The 17,592-nt window shown below is 34.3% G+C and overlaps 4 protein-coding genes and 2 long non-coding RNA genes across 9 annotated transcripts; 3 read left to right on the plus strand and 3 right to left on the minus strand.

The window, feature by feature from the left end:
* The first annotated feature begins 84 nt into the window (after nucleotides 1–84).
* On the plus strand, nucleotides 85–5,649 carry LOC149732064 (uncharacterized). Of its 2 annotated transcripts, none has more exons than XM_089883796.1 (9): nucleotides 85–269; nucleotides 532–576; nucleotides 643–1,163; nucleotides 1,305–1,482; nucleotides 1,540–1,663; nucleotides 2,847–2,933; nucleotides 3,077–3,290; nucleotides 3,864–3,907; nucleotides 5,237–5,649. In XM_089883796.1, the coding sequence occupies exons 1-9, from the start codon at nucleotides 182–184 to the stop codon at nucleotides 5,253–5,255; spliced, it is 1,320 nt and encodes a 439-aa protein (XP_089739922.1). In that variant the 5' UTR covers nucleotides 85–181; the 3' UTR covers nucleotides 5,256–5,649. The 2 variants fall into 2 exon arrangements, with proteins under 2 accessions (XP_089739922.1, XP_089739921.1); XM_089883795.1 differs by having other exon boundaries at nucleotides 87–269; nucleotides 3,864–3,914.
* On the minus strand, nucleotides 5,635–6,898 carry LOC149732065 (NADH dehydrogenase [ubiquinone] 1 alpha subcomplex subunit 5-like). The gene is made up of 3 exons (XM_089883806.1): nucleotides 6,757–6,898; nucleotides 6,208–6,369; nucleotides 5,635–5,851 (listed from the first exon to the last, which is right to left on the minus strand). Exons 1-3 carry the CDS (start codon nucleotides 6,769–6,771, stop codon nucleotides 5,687–5,689), a joined length of 342 nt encoding a protein of 113 aa, XP_089739932.1. The 5' UTR covers nucleotides 6,772–6,898; the 3' UTR covers nucleotides 5,635–5,686.
* Nucleotides 6,815–9,051, minus strand: LOC149732066 (pre-mRNA-splicing factor SPF27-like). The gene has a single exon (XM_089883805.1). It carries the CDS (start codon nucleotides 7,644–7,646, stop codon nucleotides 6,960–6,962), a length of 687 nt encoding a protein of 228 aa, XP_089739931.1. The 5' UTR covers nucleotides 7,647–9,051; the 3' UTR covers nucleotides 6,815–6,959.
* A 1,799-nt stretch (nucleotides 9,052–10,850) lies between these two features.
* LOC149732067 (uncharacterized) lies at nucleotides 10,851–13,755 on the plus strand. 2 transcript variants are annotated; one of them, XR_016385609.1, is made up of 3 exons: nucleotides 12,486–12,856; nucleotides 13,186–13,331; nucleotides 13,624–13,755. It is a non-coding gene; the product is annotated as an uncharacterized LOC149732067 (long non-coding RNA). The 2 variants fall into 2 exon arrangements; XR_016385608.1 differs by having other exon boundaries at nucleotides 10,851–13,331.
* Nucleotides 13,474–14,666, minus strand: LOC149732068 (uncharacterized). Its single transcript, XR_016385610.1, has 2 exons — nucleotides 13,757–14,666; nucleotides 13,474–13,685 (listed from the first exon to the last, which is right to left on the minus strand). It is a non-coding gene; the product is annotated as an uncharacterized LOC149732068 (long non-coding RNA).
* Nucleotides 14,667–15,051: 385 nt separating this feature from the next.
* On the plus strand, nucleotides 15,052–17,572 carry LOC149732069 (zinc transporter Slc39a7-like). 2 transcript variants are annotated; one of them, XM_089882786.1, is made up of 2 exons: nucleotides 15,052–15,191; nucleotides 15,921–17,572. In XM_089882786.1, exon 2 carries the CDS (start codon nucleotides 15,929–15,931, stop codon nucleotides 17,183–17,185), a length of 1,257 nt encoding a protein of 418 aa, XP_089738912.1. In that variant the 5' UTR covers nucleotides 15,052–15,191; nucleotides 15,921–15,928; the 3' UTR covers nucleotides 17,186–17,572. The 2 variants fall into 2 exon arrangements, with proteins under 2 accessions (XP_089738912.1, XP_089738911.1); XM_089882785.1 differs by having other exon boundaries at nucleotides 15,080–15,296.
* Nucleotides 17,573–17,592: the final 20 nt, after the last annotated feature.

The raw sequence follows: 17,592 nt of genomic DNA on the forward strand, positions 1-17,592 counted from the left end.
TAATGCTCAATACGAAACAACCGATGTAAAAACAAATGTTTTAACAGTTGAGCAAGAAAGTGGTTAAAATTTGTCTCACTTCGTACTACATTCTTTTAAAATATTTTGCAGAGTAACGAGAAAGGAAACTAGCTTTTTTAATATTCACTGTACTACCTTACCAAGAAAGCCTACTAGGATAATGCCAAATTCTTGTTCAAATGAAAATGATATGAAGTTGTTGTTTTTGGGCGTGGTAGTTGTGACACTGAGCATCAACGTATCGAAAGGTGAACGGATCTACCATTAAATCGACGCGGTGCCCAAGGCCATTTTGGACATTCCGTGTTCGTTTTTTTTGTAGTATGGGATGTAATATTCTCTTTACCTTCCCGCTAAATAAATATCGGGATGTATAATTTTATTGAGTGTAGGATCGTACTGTGAAGGATTTATCGTGTAGTTTCGAAGACAAGCCTTATTATGTTTATTTTTGACTATATCCATTTATGTACGAAGAAAATATACTAAACGTTTTTTTATTAATTTTAGCATACCAAGTGCATGTTGTTCACAATGTTGAAATAGTGCTTCCAGGTAAGTCTTCATTGACAGTTGAATATGACCGAGGATAAGTCTTTCACTTATTTTTTGTTCGTATAGAGTGTTCTACCGAAGGCGGCGACTGGGTTTGGAATAGATGTGTCTGTAAATCTGGATTTACCGGATCAGCATGTGAAATCTACATGCATGAATTGTTTAACAATGAAGAAAATATCAAATCGTTACAAAGAACACAAAAATCGAATTTGCGAGATTACACTTTGAATGAATATTTAACACCGAAAGGGAGAATGAAAAGGCAAGCTCTTTCCAACGAAAATACAGAAGGTTCTGGGTCTGGAAGTGAAACAATTTTGACAACCGAGCAAAGTACAATTGCTGAACAAACTCCAACAACAGAACAAAACACAACTGAAGATGGTCAAACCACCACAGCCGAGCAAATCACAACAACGGTCGGTGGAATAACCTGTTCCAACGACGAGCAATTTTTCAACGGAGAGTGCGTTGCTATAAGTGCATTCGATTTCAGAGCTCGAGTGGACAAAATCTTTAACGAAAACTTCAGCGATTTAACTTCTGCAGACTCAGTAACTTTTATCCAAGAGTTTACAGATAAAGTAAGGACACGGGCATAATACGTACCATGTGTGTGCTGTATGGTTACAATTTATCATTATAATAAGCTTGTATCAACACACAAAATAATATTGGTATAAACGAGTATATACAGCATATAATACAAAATCCGTTATCTGCAGGTAATGGTAGCAATGGCTGACAAAGGCTTGTTATCCATCATGGTTAATCAATTGAGAAACGGCTCAGTAATCGTTGATGGAACCGTTAATTTTAATAAGTCGCTCGAGTTGAAAACTTTGGACGTCGGTGAACTGTTTCAACGGAATGTACCGGATTTATTGAGTGTAAGCGTTGCAGGTAAATTAAGCAAATCAACAACCAAAAAGTTTTGTTGAAAAATTTCTGTTGATGCAGATTTTGACGAGTGTAGGAAATCAGAGAGTAACACCTGCGACTTGCAAACGACAACTTGCGTTAATACCGACTCCAGTTTCGAGTGTGCCTGCAAAGCCGGATATCTAAGCAAGAACACTTCAAAGTAAGCTACATGTGTTGCTTTGTTGGTAGGGTGAGGGAAGACGGAACCCGGGCAAAGATGGGACTTCCATACCCATTCATATTCTTTCACGTGTACCTATTTTGCCGTTTTGAAATTATATATAGTATGGTGGGAGAAGATGGGACACCTTTTTATTCTGTTTTCTCGTCCCATTTCGTAGTACACAAAAAAAAAAACATTTAAAGAATTATAAAACTGTTTCCTTACAACTCCCATAGAACGTTGTTAGTTGTTTGAAACACGATCCGGATATTTGAATATTATGTTCTAAAAGTGTCCCATCTTCCCCTACACTACTATATATAAAGTTCACATGGTAAAGAAAATTAGCATAATCACTTAATTTCTGTAGGTTAACTACAAGTTTTTAGAATATTAATAATATCAAAAAAACATTTTATCGTCTCGTCTTTCTCTACTTAGTTTTATTGGTTTTTATTGCCAAACGCCCAAACTTTGTAGGGTTTGTTTTTAATTCAAAAATTCATATTTTAGGAGTTTTTCAAATATGATATACTAATATAATACCAAGATAATGTAGAGAAATATATTCGAAATTCAGGCACTTAGATATAATTTATGAAAAGTGACGGCGAAATAGAAAATAGCAATACCCAATGTGGAAAAACAAACTTTATTCAAGGTTATTATCATTTTTATGTTATTACAAGTTTATATGCATGTTGAGATGACAATATACCAATAGTTGTTTGAACAATTCCCATTATTGTTCGAACAATACCAATTTATCATATGGTCGGATGGGGGAAGATGGGACATCTTAGCACATTATACCCGAATATCCTAATAGTGTTTTGGACAATCAACTTAACGGTTTATGGGAGTCTTAAGGATATCGTTTTATAATTCTTTAATTTTTTGTTTACTGTACGAATGACACGAGAAAACAGAATGATAAGGTGTTCCATATTCCCCCCACTCCACCAATAAAACACTGTAGATAATATGTTAAAACTATTCCAGGCAATGTTTAAAAATGGTTTTTAAAATAGGCTACTGTTTCGTGTTATTTACGTTTAATATTTTATATTTCTCCCCACCCCATACAATAGTTTAAGAATTCACAAAATATCAAACACTTTCATTAGCTTCCTCTACGTGGATATCTTTATGACACAATGACGAATGATTTTGTTTCCAGAACAAGTTGTAACGATGTATGTACAGACTTCACTTGTCAAAATGGAGGATTCTGCGCGTCGGGTAATAACAACGAAGCAATATGTAGGTGAGAAAATTTTGTTTGATGAGAAAATTACAAACCAAACGTAAAAAAATAAAAATTGTAAAAATAGAGTGTTGACGCTTGCGGGCAGCATTATAATTACTACTAAAGTTAGAAGAGAGGTTACTACAGGTTCGTGTGTTTAGATGTTCCGGCTCATTTTACGGATTAAAATGTGAAAAGAATGATTATTCATGGAGACAAGCAGCTATTGGTGTAGCGATTGCCTTGGCTGCGGTTCTTTTCTTGATACTTGTAGTACTGCTGTATGTTTTCTGTCGTACAAGAACTGGAAAGAGCGAGTTTACGGACATACCGCTGGTGACAGGTTTCCGACCAAAGTCAGAAGATACTCCAAAGGTTGAAATAATTACCTTAACTTATACCCTTTTTGCATGGTAAAAAGTTAATGCGAATAACGATCCGCATTAACTCGTCATATGATAACTCGCTAACCGCGTTATTTTGCATGGTCATTTTGTTTATGCGCGTATCAACATTGAGTAAGCTTATTTTACCGCAATATTATTAAATCTAGTTTATAAAATAAGTGTATAATACTCTATGGTGCTATTACCAACGAAAACCTATAAAATTAATACCCGAAAAAGATTAGGCTTTTAAAAGTAAAACTGTACTTTCACCTTACTTTTCTTTACTCGCATAATGCGAGTAACAACCAACCTTCTACAGCAGATGACACGCTTATATGACGTTATGCGTGTTAACTTTGTTTTTGCGAGTAAATATGCGAGTACTTACGCGCATAAAAGTGACCATGCAAAAACGGTAATAGACTTTTATAGAGTGTGTGGGAAGGTTAACACCATATTTCTAAGTTTTGTGACGTTGCATTTTATAGTTTAAGAAATTAATCAGTTGCTTGTGACGCTACATTTTGCACTTTGCATTTAACATAAAAAATGCTTACAGAGTTATACGAATCCAAGCGATGTACAAGAAGGAGAAGTTGAAAGGTATCAGGTATACTTAAAACATAGGTTAATTAGACAATAAATACCAAGACCGTGTGTTTGATGGTAAACATACAAAACTTGTCGACACTTAAAAATGTTCGTTATCATGAGTTTTGACAAACATTGGTTACGCGGTAATTAAGTCACGTGAGCAGCTATAATAATCAAGCACAAATAATGTTTAAATTGTGACCAATTGTAATAAGGTATACCGTATAATAGAAGTGGTTTTACCGATAATAGTTGGATCTGCGTCTAATTCGTTTGGCAGATTTTACTATTTCACACTCCATAGGGTCCATAAACAGTAAGATGGGACATTTAAGTATAAAATATTTTGCCCAATAATTTATTACCATGTTTATGTCACTTAAGTTCGAATATATATTCCATACATTATTTTGTTGTTATAGCCCCACAAACTTTAGATGGTAAATTACAAACAAACCTTTCAAAGTTCGAGAACAAATAACCGTAATATTACAAAGTGGGGCAAGATGGGACAAAAAAAACATAGATTTTATAATATTCTGCAACTTGTAATTAACTTACCCAAATTAACGAGCTATGTTAGTTTCTTTGCCACGTAAACTTTACGTGGACACTAAACGGCATTTTTGTGCTGATTGCACCACTATATAAGACATATTGACACTTGCCTACATTTTCCGTGTGTAAATCTCAGTTTTCCTTGCAATCTAATTGTATCAGACTTAATCTGTACGAAAACAAAATAGCTCAACCCATTTTATTAAACTACCTAAACAATAAAACAAAGTTTATAAAAAATGCGGGAATAGATCTGCCAAAGAATGTTTGTTACCCGAATTACCTAAACACAGTATGGTGGGGGAAGACGGGTCACTTTCAACACCCAATTTTCAAATATCCTGATCGTGTTTTAAACAGTTAACAACGGTCTATGAGAGTCATGAAGACACGGTTTATTAATTCCCTAAACGTTCTTTATTTACTATACCAAATAGGACGGAAAAATAGAATGAAGAGGTGTCCCATATTACCCCGCCTTACTAAATTTTATTTTCGCGACCAATGATCAGACACGTTTGTGCAAGCATTAATTCTGTTTGGGCACATGTTTTAAACCTAGAATTGCTGATAGGAATTGAACCAATTTTTTTATCCTGATATTTAATTTTAGCATCTAAAACCGTCCGGCTAATAAATAATTCGTAGTACTTAAGGCTTATTTGGGTAAAAGAAATTGGTAAACCTTAGTTTAAAAAATCCTTTCCTAAACCGCATGAATTGGTATAGAAAATATTGCATTGTATATCGTATTAATCACTATTCTCTTTTGCATTTCAGTCCGACAATGGTGCTTTAACAAGTAGTACAACAACGTTTAGGCCAGAGGTTGCAAACACTGCAACGGATGATGCAATGTGATGGAAATTTTCTTCATCTTTGTATTACCGTGCAACAACTAACACATTAACCACTTGATTTTGTTGTTTATCTTGCTTTTTGAACTCACTTTTTTACACGAAGAGAAATGATGAAAGTATTTAAACACGCAGTTAACATATATTTATTTTCCGCAGTTGCTTTTGTAGCCATTATCCCGGTTTCATCTACGTTAGTGTCCTGGTCTTAACTGCCCAATAGCACGTTTAACAGTTGCTAGAAACTGATGTCTAAGCGTGTGTTTGAAGAATATATTTCTTACATTTACTTTATAACATAAACGATATTAAACAACTTCATGAGTTTGTAATGGTTTTAATAATAGTATAATGTAGTGACAGCAAATGAAAATCATGGCCAGTCCCATTGTCCTGGTGGTGGTTGAACGGCTAATCCTTCCCATGGCTTCCAAGAGATCATCTTTCTTGCTAAACGAAGTTCTGCCTTTGCGTTATAAATCACTTCTTCGAATTGGCCAGGACCCAAATCTATTTCAAGCTGAACATCATCTTTTATCTTTAGAGTGAATAAATGTTAATTATTAATTTAAAACATTGTAAAATTGGAACAAATAGCATGTTGGGATTTAGGGTCACTACACTCATACCTTGGACATATGTCCAAACAAATCAACAAAATGAAATTAAAATGGCAACTTTTACACCATAACAACTGCCAACAAAAGATAAGAACAAAGTACCCGAGTTAATATAATCAAATTGGAGTTGGGTTCAAGTTAATAATCACGGCCTTGATTTGTACCAAGCAAAATTATAATAATGTTTCATTTTTAAGCTTGTGTATTAAAGAATGGTTAGACAAATAATGTATTAAATTAAATGAGAAATAATGAATTAAAGCAGTTACAATACCGTGTCAAGCTTTTTTAGTTGTTGATTTGCAAATTCTTCTGTGTACTTTCTATACGAAGCAGTTGCTGGAATTTTGCTGACCACTGACAGAATGCTGTTGTAAAGAATATTTAACTTCTGTCTGGGATTCGCTTCAACCGCAAGTCCAACTAAACCGGTGCTCTAAAAATAGACATTTAATTCAATATAATATATTGATATATATATATAAGGTTAAAAAAAATAGAAAGCATTCCAGTGCAGAACAAATAATATTAGTTGTTTTAATCGATTTCTCCATGAGATGTAAACATGATACTGTTCCAGACTTGGATTCTGTAGAAAGGTAGAATTAATAACCTATTTGGTCAGTACAACGACTAGAACTTAAACATCACGTTATGCTTAGTGTGCTTTGTGCCTTTTTAATTTAGGCAAGATAAAAACAATAAGCCTGTTGCTGTTATACTGTGCAGTATGCGGCAATGAACTTCCTATGAAAAAGTCACACGTCACTGTAAAGGTAAAACATGTCCCATTGTTAAACATTAACTTTAATTTGTAACTTACAATTTTCGATGCCATTGTCCTTATTCCTTTTTAACTTAAGTACATATATACACTACCATCTGTAAAAACAAAATCCACCATTACTTAAACCATTATTTTGTAAAACTATTTTTTTATTAAAAGGTTGAACGTTACAAGCCAATTTTGCCCAAACATGGCAGCAATAATGTAAATACAAAGTAAACGATAATAAATGAGAATAACTACTCCATTTCTCCATTTTCAGCAACTTTTAATGAGATTTTTCCGTTTTCAGCATGAGATTGAGCCATTTTTGCATTTTCAGTCTTTGCCAAAACCTCTAAATGAAATATGGCTTCTTCAATTTCATAGTTTTTGCTCACTAAATTAACCCAATTTGCTTCCAATGTTCTCAGCTTTTCCCCTGCTTTAGTTTGCTCAGATTTTCGTTCCCAATTGACATCCTGAATGTCTTTTTTTATGCTCTGCAACTGTTTCTGTGCATCCTGAAGCATTGCAACCAATTGTTCATTGTATAATCGCCAAGCGTTGCTTCCATGTTCCAGCATTAAGTTTAAGTTTTCTATTCGAACATCCTGATGCTGCAACTGAGCATGAGAATTTTTTACGCATTCCTCCCAAGCAGTGATATCATTCCTTTGACCACTTGGTGGGATTGGGAGATCATACCTACGCATGCTAAGAAGTTCCATAGGTTGTCTTGCCTCCAATCGCTCAAACTCATTTTTCATTATATCGGTTTCAAATGCATGTATGTTAGGTGGAGCTAAAAAGTTCAAATAGTTTCTTGTTGGTCGATATCTTCTTGTTTCTTCTTCAACCATTGCAGTTGCTGCTTCTCGTACTCCAGGATCATCATAGCCTTTATCAAAGTAAGGTAAAGCATCTACTGTAACTTCACCAGCCATGTCAACTTTTTACATATACCAAGTAAACTTTATAAATCTGTCAAAAGCAGTGTTTCCCAAACTTTATTAACTCGCGTACCATTTTTTGGCTCATGTAGCGATCTCGTACCACCTACATTGTAACTTGCCTATATTACAAGGCAACAGGCAGTAATAAACAACCTAAATATGTTCCAAAAGTAGCACTGCTGTATATTTACGATGTTTTCCTCGGCCAAGCAGCATGTTTGTTACGTAATAGTAGGGATTTACACGTGGATTCATTGCATCATAATAGCGATTGTCTGGCCTAGCAATTATTTGTGACATAATCGCAATTTACACGGTGATTATTTGCGTCATAATATCGATGCATTTTCACGTGTGCGCAAAATTAAAGTATAGATATGTTTGTAAAGAATACTTCGTACGCACGCAAAGCAAAGCCTCGCGATCGCGTACCACCTGAGAGACCTTTCGGCAGTTTGGAAACCACTGGTCAAAAGAAAACATATTCTTTGATGCCCTTTGTTCAATTTGGTTACAAGAAAAACATTTAACCATCGGTAGTGATACATTAACATAAAATGTGCACGGGAATAAGATTAAGATTCAAGTGGGTGTATCCAAAACATGGTGGTTCATAGTTTATCAACAGGTTGTTGTGAGGTGATTCCTATCAGTACCGACGATTTAATTGTAACTTATTTACCCTCACATGGCAGGGCATCGACAGTCGTTATAACACGAGTGTTCTGATTCAAACATCTTGTGCCAGCCCAAGAGTTACCAGGCATGCAACTTTGTGGGTGCATATTTTTTGAGATTTTTATTTTGTGTTTTTATGTATGGCTGACAATTTAGACAACCCATTTGTGTCCAGTGGGTTGAAGGCTAAGCAGCTGTCTTTAAAGGGGCTTGCAAGGGAAATTAAAATTTGTGTATTGATAGTGATGCTCAAATGTAACCTAAAGGTACCATTAAGTTTGCCCAAACGTTACAGCTTCTCGCGTAAAAAATGGATTTAAAAATGTGAAAAATCGCATAAAAAACTGGATTTAAAAATATTGACTGTTTCCACAATGCATGGGATTACACCTATGAAAATTTTGTTACTTAACTTTGACCGTTTCTAGTTTCTAAACTACAAAAAAAGTCTTATTTTTAGATTTGATATAATGAATACTTTTTCTTTGTGTCTATTATATCAAAAATAAAAATACAATTTCTTATTATGTTTTTATTTCTCAATTGAACCTAGGTACATACCAGATTATACTGACTCAGCATATTTTCAAGCCTAAACAAAACCTAAATTTAAAAAAAAGTTGTTACATCAGGTACTAGTGAGACATAATGAACATTTTAATACAAAAAAAGTGCTAAAACTTAACCAACTGAAAAATGTGATGAGTCAGCATATTATGTAGTTATTTTCAATCAAAAATTAAAACACAACAAAGTGAATGTTTCACATTTTTTTTTATATATTCTCCTAGAAGAAGTTATACCAAATCAGAAATAAAATTTAACTTTCTTAAGTATTTTAGAAACTAGGAACGATCAAAGTTAATTTGCGGCTTTAGAACTCATTTTTTTCAAAAGCTGTTTTGTATTTTAAAACTTTAATAGTACCCTTGGATCATATTTGGACATATCTATCAACACACTAATTTTGATTTTTCATTGGTATGCTCCTTTAAGTGTTTTGCCCAAGGACACATTGTGGCAGCGGTGACATAGGCGAAGAACTTTCAACATGCCAGGGTATGCCAAATATTTGCGGCATAGTACTAATATTATTTTAGCCACCAACAACAACAAAAAACGCACTGTGGCCCTGTGGGTGAAATTTTGTATTTTTGGCTATATTTCAAGCTATAAAATCGTCCGTATGATTTTAAAACACAAGAAATAATGTAGTTACCAAAATAAATCCAACGGCATCTGCCATGCAAAAAAGATTTAAATAATTAGACAGTTAATGTTAAATTGCGTTCAACACAGACCAATATATGTCTTATTTTGTTCAGTATTTAAATATAACGTCAGGTTTTGGACAACGTTTCATACATGACGTCGAAACTAGAGTAAACCGCAATGTAAGTTTCTGAAAGTGTATTGTGACTGCAATTCTAGACGGTGGGGTAATTCTATTAAAAATCAGGTGGGGTAATTGAAATGCGTTTACTGGACATGTTGGAATATTGATTAAACTAAACATTGAGCCGCATTTATTGAACTTTGTAAAAATTCTAAAACTACCAAGAACCGAATGTTGTTACGTCACAGACACAAATGCATTTATCGCACCAGATTTTCGACATGAACGCCCGACTTTTTTGAAAAAAAATTAGGACAGCAGGTATCAGTGAGAGCTATAAAACATTTTGATACCAAAATTTCAGGTGGCCACCAGCTAAAGGATTACCGATCCCCTTTACGAGACTTTCTATTTCCGTCACAACCATGGCATCACAAACATGAAATTCGGAGGCACTAATGCCTCTAGTTTACTACATAAACTTGTTGGGCTTTGTTAAGTTTTCTTTTTGTGAGAAGGCATAAAATAGCTTATATTTACCCTATTAAACATTCTTAGCGAAAAATATGTAACATTCTCCTTTTAAAAACCGAAAATGTCACAGATAACTACTTTAAATCTCATTTATGACTTTTCGATACAGAAAACAAACTACCCATGCTTGATAGACCTTACAAAGTTCAAACCTTTAAATTTGTGCTCCAACTTTTATTCAAATTCCATATACTTGCTGTGTTATAATGAACAAAAATTGGCGTCCAATTTGCCTCTTACGTAACAATTGGTTGTTCTACCTGGAGGTTCAAACTGACAACAAACGAAGATAACGTACACGAGTTTGGTAGCTAACGACTCGCTGAAAATTGTGAGGTCACGCTAACCAAGGTGATTTTAGAATATAGAAATTATAACGTCCATTTTCGCTATCGTATACACTTTTTGCATGGTAAAAATTTAATGCGAATAGCGATCCGCATTAACTCGTCATTTGATAAACTCGCTAACGGCGCTACTGAGCACCTTAGTGGTCATATAGATCCTTTTTCGTCGAACAGTTGTTCTTGTTGAACACGTTATTGAACACGTTATTGAACACGTTAGTGGTCATATAGATCCTTTTTCGTCGAACAGTTGTTCTTGGCTTTGTTGTTGTTGTTGCTGAATGCTGATAGAGCGATTATTTTCCGCACTTAGCCTAATTCTTAATTCTAGCATTTTTCTTTAATCTCTTGATTGAAATCAAATCGTAATATATATTTATAATTTTTACACTAAATTTTCAGATTTAAAACCGCACGATGAGCGATTAATTAACGATTACTTTCCTCATGCACTTTACATAGCGGAAACACTGTCTGGAGTTTGGCGGGGAACGACGTGTTATATACACAGAAATAAAAAAGAATAGAAGGCGCATCTATAATGTCGGCAAAGGAGAGAGCACGATACACTGTCTCTCTTTCGCGGGTCGTTCCCGTTTACTATTGTAGTCAATGGAGTCGATGACGTTTTGTGTAGTTTTTCTTCGTTTTTTGACTTAATTTAAAGTTATTGTGTAAAAAAACTATTTTCTAATATATATATATTTCTAAAAAACCGTTTGTTTGAAATTTTTAATTAATTTTTTTAAATAATTAAATTTCCTAAACAAGTGGTAAACTGTAAGCGTTAACGTACCAAATAACTAAACTAGCCTAACAAACTTGAATAGTTGGTGTAGTTTTTAAAATAAACAGCTAAAACCTTCCAAAAACATTATGCGCCTATCTTTTACAATGGAGACGAAGGGAAATGGGGACGGAGTTGGCGGTCACGTGAATAGAAAAAAGAATATATCACGGTTTTGGAAAGTTGCGCGTTCTACTCTTTTTTATTTCTGTGGTTATATAAGATAAGAAATCCACACAACGATTCACGACTGAATCAAACTATTAGCATTTAAGTGGGGACGCATTAAATGCACTACTCTTTTACCGTATTATCATTAATCGTAATTGAAACATTATTTTTAATTCAACATTATATGATTAATATTAACTTTTAACATTACCTAATTACTGCGTGATTACGGTTTGTCAAAATTCATGAAAACAAACGTTTTTAAGCGACGACAACGTTAACTAGTGTAAGTTAACAATAAACACATGGTACAGGAGTTGTACAAAGCGTATTTACACATATTCTTTACCAATCACTCAATCCTCATACGTCATAAGTTTCATTAGTTAATACATGTATAAATACATTCTGCCTACTGCTCCACAGTCACCAATGGCGAATAGAACCCGTGTTGTTGGTTACTTCAGATTTGTTTTTGATCGAGCCCAGTCGACCGTTGTAGTAAAAGGATTAACTAATATAGCAGGGTGGGGGTAGATGGGACACCTTTTCATTTTGTTTTCTCTTTTCATTTGGTAGTAAACAAAAAACATTTAATAAATTATAAAACCGTATCTTCACGACTTCCACAGACCGTTGTTAATTGTTTTAAACACAATCAGGCTATTTGGATAATATGTGTTACAGGTGTCCCATCTTCCCCGACTCTACTATCTTATGCCAATTAGTTTAAAACGTGTTCATTCATTAGATCTGTGATCTCTTGTTGTTGTTGTTGTTTTTTGGACGACTTTTTTCCGCACTTATCTCAATTCTTAATTCTAGCATTTTTCTTTTATTCTCTTGATTGAAATCAAATCATAATATATATTTATAATTTTTTGACTGAATTTTCAGATTTAAAACCGCACGATGAGCGATTAATTAACGATTCTCTTCTTCATGCACTTTACATAGCGAAAACACTGTCTGGGAGTTTGGCGGGGAACGACGGCACGTGTTGGTGTCGGTGAGATCAAAGTCCATAGAAATTACAAGTAAAGAAACGTAACAATTTGGACGCCATTTTTGTTCGAAGAATTTGGCGGGAATGAGAAAGCTAGTATGTTTATGCTGTATATAGAACTGCGTTATATTGGTGTTTTGTAGCTTATATAACACTTTATGGTGTTTGTGTACTTTGTATTTCATCAGTCTGTGTATAGGTAACATGTTATCGACAATAATTATTAGCATGGTTGAATATTTTGCTCCCAACTGCACTGAAAGCAGCAGTGAAAATGTTACGTCTTTTCTTTTTCATTGAAGTCAGAAAGAAGGAAAAGTTGGTTTGTCAACGACAGAAAAGGTGACAACTGGTTTCCAATAGCAGGCAGTAGTTTACGCGAAGTATACTTTTAAGAAAAAAGCTGTATAGGGATGTTATATGCCACTGTTGTGTATATATAAGCAAATATATACCATATGAGGTCAACTTTTTTACATGGGAAAGTTTAGGAATTAAGTAATAATTTAAAAGTATTTTTAGTTAGTCCTATTTATGCAAACAGCGTTTTTATTTGTGAAGCACAGCTGCTTACAGTTAGACTTTTTTGGGTTACATTATGTCAGTTTGAAAGAATTCGCAAAAATTTTAATTTGACCTACTCAATTTTTTATGTTTCTATTTTAAAACAGCCGGTACATTCCATGACCACACTGCGTGGCGAAAAGTTTACTAAATGCAACAAAAAGTGCAAAACATTCGGTATTGGGGGAAATTATGATCATCTTCACTTGTGGCAATTGCAACCAGGAGTTTAAGTTTCAAGTGAAGCAAGGAGGTTCTATATTTATTTTAAATATTTGGGAGTACCCAGGAGATGCATAATGTCCTCCTAATTGCCATAAATTTGTTACTTCTTAATATGCATTAAGTAAGAGGTATATAACGAGTGCATTGTCCTACAAAGGTATATAACGAGATTTATTTATGCAGTTTATTAACAACGTGACAAACAACAATTAGGGTTGAACAAACGAGTGTGAGGATACCAATTGAAGTTAGGTGCTGTAGATACAAAGGAAACAATATTATGAACAAAGTTTACAGATTCCTCTTTGTTATTGCTGCAGATGCTGCTAAACAAAGTGATCTGAACAGATGTCGATTGGTCCAAAAGCTTGTTATGAAAAATCTGATAAAAAAACGGTTGAGTTTTTGTAACTCAAGACGATGGGATTAATAAAATGTCAATAAAATACTTACACCTTCCATTTGGTTGGGCAAGACATTTTAAGTGGTTTGCTCACTTTCCTGGATTTTCAAATAAATTAAGCAAGAGAAAAGTTGTTTTCATTATTGACGAGTAGAAGCAGTAGATGTACGCGGTGGTTTGAAACATTTAAATGTTTCATTTAATCGTGCAAATGGTGGCTCGTCGTCATATATTCTGATTTTGTATGACGAAACAACATCAACCGAAATCGCACGTGAAACGTTAAACCCAACCGCTGACCATAGTGTTTATACTGTTATGTTTAATGCAAGTGAACTAAAAAGGCAAGTACCGTTTTAATAATGTTTAATATTACACCTTCAAAAAGTTCATTGACCAAGTGTTCTGGTTCTTGTTGGTTTTATTTTTTTTAATGAAGTTGTAATACACGTGGCCCCGTTTAAAATTGTAGGCTCTCATGTATATTTAAACCACAGAAATAAAAAAAGAATATAACGCGCATCTCCAATTTCGGTAAAGGAGAGACATGATACACTCTCTCTCTTTCGCGGGTTGTTCCCGTTTACTATTGTAGTCAATGGAGTCGATGACGTTTTGTGTAGTTTTTCTTCGTTTTTTGACTTAATTTAAAGTTACAGTGTAAAACAACTATTTTCAAATATATATATATATTTCTAACAAACCGTTTGTTTGAAATTTTTAATTAATTTTTTTAAATAATTAAATTTTCTAAACATGTGGTAAACTGTAAGCGTTAACCTACCAAATAACTAAACTGGCCTAATAAACTTGAATAGTTGATGTAGTTTTTAAAACAAACAGCTAAAACCTTCCAAAAATACTATGCGCCTATCTTTTACAATGGAGACAAAGGGAAATGGGGACGGAGTTACGGCTGTGTCCTTACGCACACTTTTCTTCCAATTATAACTTGCTTGGTTAAACCATAGAGAACCATAAATTAGTTCTCTATGGTTAAACGTTTTTTATTTGTATCGTCTGTAGGATCATAGATATCTAAACATATGTTTTCATAGATATCTAAACATAGTAGGATGTAACGGTCACGCGTTTTATATAAAACATTCTTTCTTTTTTGTCAATAAGCGTGTTGTAACAACTGTTGTTTTACCGTTACTACCCGTCTTTTCGCTTTTCTCAACTCTCTTGTTCTTCGTTACCGTGACCTAAAGGACGAAATAAATTTCATTCAATGATTATTAGCTCTCTTGCTTTTTTTATTGTTTCCACCATAGAGATACTAATATATATTAGTATCTCTATGGTTTCCACGTCGTGTTTGGTGACGTCACAACAATATCTGTGTTTGACGTTGATTGGTGGAAGCAAAGAAAATGAATATCAGCTGTATATCTATTTACTATATGGGTGGATATCATAGAATACTAACTTGTCTTACAGTATTCTTATAGTCCTGGACGAGTGCTTGTGTTGTGTTGTAGAGTAAGCAAGGATTCTATATTCGATTAGATGATATTTCGGTGGTCGGATATTAAGCGAATGAATGAATGTAACTATTACCCTTTTTGCATGGTCACTTTTATGCGCGTAAGTACTCGTATATTTTTCAAAAACAAAGATAACACGCATAACGTCATAAGCGTGTCATCTGCTGTAGAAGGTTGGTTGTTACTCGCATTATGCGAGTAAAGAAAAGTATATTAAAAGTACAGTTTCACTTTTAAGTGATTAATCTTTTTCGGGTATTATTTTTACAGTTTTTAGTTCGTCTAACCCATAAAGTATCAGAACTTATTTTAAAAACTAGATTTAACAACATTGCGCTAAAATAAGCTAACTCAATGTTGATACGCGCATAAACCATGCAAAATAACGCGGTAAGTGAGTTGTCATATAATGATAATTTTACCATGCAAAAAGGGTATTATTTGAAGTCCCGTGTTGGGGCAACGGATGTTAGATGAATGGGTGTTATGTATCTGTGTTTCACATACCTCTTGTCGGTTTACGAGTTACAACAAAATGATAATTTGGTTGTCACTTTAGCTGGTGTCCCATTATTTTTTGTCTTAAATGTTCCTTAGGTTTTACTGATAACCGTTGTGTTATGTTAACGGGTTTGTTACGTTGCAATAGCGTGTTTTTTTTGTGAATTAATGAATTACACACGAATAAAAGTGGTTTAGGAAATTAAACTGTGTTTTGTTGCAGGCATCACTATGAAGGGAGTAATACTAACCATCGTTGTGTATTGTTCTATACTGTATATGTGTTCTGGCCACTCGAACCATGAAGAAAGTAAAAATGAACCTCACCATCATGAACATTCACATGAACATACCTCAGTAAAAACCAGAACGTTTTCAGAAACATTTGACATGTGGTTAAAAGCGACGTTGGCCACAGGTTTAATAAGTGCTGCACCATTTGCAATTCTCTTTTTTGTACCATTGGAAAGTAATGCTGAGGTTTATCAACCATTACTTAAAATCTTGCTAAGTTTTGCTTCAGGTGGATTGTTAGGAGATGCTTTCTTGCATCTTATACCTCATGCCATTCACCCCCATTCTCATAGTCAGTCTCATGATCATTCTCACGCCCATGATCATTCTCACGCCCATGATCATTCTCACGCCCATGATCATTCTCACGCCCATGATCATTCTCACGCCCATGATCATTCTCACGCCCATGATCATTCTCACGCCCATGATCACTCTCACGCCCATGATCATTCTCATGCTCATGATCACTCAGCAACAACCAGTGTTGGTTTGTGGGTGTTAGCCGGAATAGTTGTGTTTCTTTCAGTGGAAAAGTTTGTTCGTCATGTAAAAGGCAGCCACTCTCACACACATTCCCATCACGCATCCACCAAACAAAAACAAACTGATAAAAACAGTGATGGTGAGGATGATAGAGAGAGCTGTAAAAGTAAGGATACAAATTTAAGAAAGAGAAAATCATCAAACATCAAATCAGATGATAAAAAAGAAGAGCAAAATGATTCACCTACATCAAAAGACACCATGGAAGTAGCTGGCTATTTAAACCTTGCTGCTGATTTTACCCACAACTTTACAGATGGTCTTGCTATTGGTGCTTCATTTTTGGGCGGCAACACCCTTGGATTTATTACAACAATAACAATACTTTTACATGAAATCCCACATGAGATCGGGGATTTTGCAATTTTGATACAATCTGGTTGCAGCAAAACAAAGGCAATGTATCTACAATTATCCACAGCCACAGGTGCAATGGCTGGTTGTATTCTTGGTTTATTGGCGGAAAACATTGGGGAAGCAGCAATATCATGGATTCTACCCTTCACAGCCGGTGGTTTTATATATATTGCTACAGTTTCTGTTATCCCTGAACTTCTTGTAGATTCAAACCCAAAACAAACAGCGAAGGAAATAATAGCTATGTTAGTTGGAATAGGAATGATGGTGGTCATTTCTGCACTGGAATAAATACTTTTTGTAGCTCTAATCATGAAATGCAAAACTAAAACAATGAAATTTACATATTGTTAGGATTAAAATATATATAGAGGTTTTTTTCACTGCTAATATAATGCTTTATAAGTAGATAGGTATATTGCTTATTAATATTTAATCAACTTACAAATAATAAATAAATTTTCATATATATATACATAAAACTTACTACAAGTTGACAATACTTGTGAAATAACCTTTCTTGCCATGCATACAGCTTGCAAAAGTTATTTTGCCCGTGTCAAATTGCGAGCTAAAATAAGATTTTTTTAAACTGTCTGTAACCTTATACTTGCAGTGAGTAAAGTTAGACGTGCACTATGTTTTGGACCAAGTAAAAAAGATCATAGTATTTTAAAATTGTGTTGCTATTTTGTCAT

This window comes from Ciona robusta, chromosome 8, assembly GCF_009617815.1.
Source record: "Ciona robusta chromosome 8, ASM961781v2".
Lineage (NCBI taxonomy): Eukaryota > Metazoa > Chordata > Ascidiacea > Phlebobranchia > Cionidae > Ciona > Ciona robusta.

What these genes read in the sequence shown, in the direction of transcription:
- LOC149732064 (XM_089883795.1), top strand. Translation starts at nt 182, where the DNA reads ATGCCAAATTCTTGTTCAAATGAAAATGATATGAAGTTGTTGTTTTTG. An exon ending in TCCAAGAGTTTACAGATAAA is followed by an intron (nt 1,164 to 1,304) that starts GTAAGGACACGG and finishes CGTTATCTGCAG; the next exon opens with GTAATGGTAGCAATGGCTGA. An exon ending in CTAAGCAAGAACACTTCAAA is followed by an intron (nt 1,664 to 2,846) that starts GTAAGCTACATG and finishes TTTTGTTTCCAG; the next exon opens with AACAAGTTGTAACGATGTAT.
- LOC149732065 (XM_089883806.1), bottom strand. An exon ending in AACTAAAAAAGCTTGACACG is followed by an intron (nt 5,852 to 6,207) that starts GTATTGTAACTG and finishes TTCACTCTAAAG; the next exon opens with ATAAAAGATGATGTTCAGCT.
- LOC149732066 (XM_089883805.1), bottom strand. Translation starts at nt 7,646, where the DNA reads ATGGCTGGTGAAGTTACAGTAGATGCTTTACCTTACTTTGATAAAGGC.
- LOC149732069 (XM_089882786.1), top strand. Translation starts at nt 15,929, where the DNA reads ATGAAGGGAGTAATACTAACCATCGTTGTGTATTGTTCTATACTGTAT.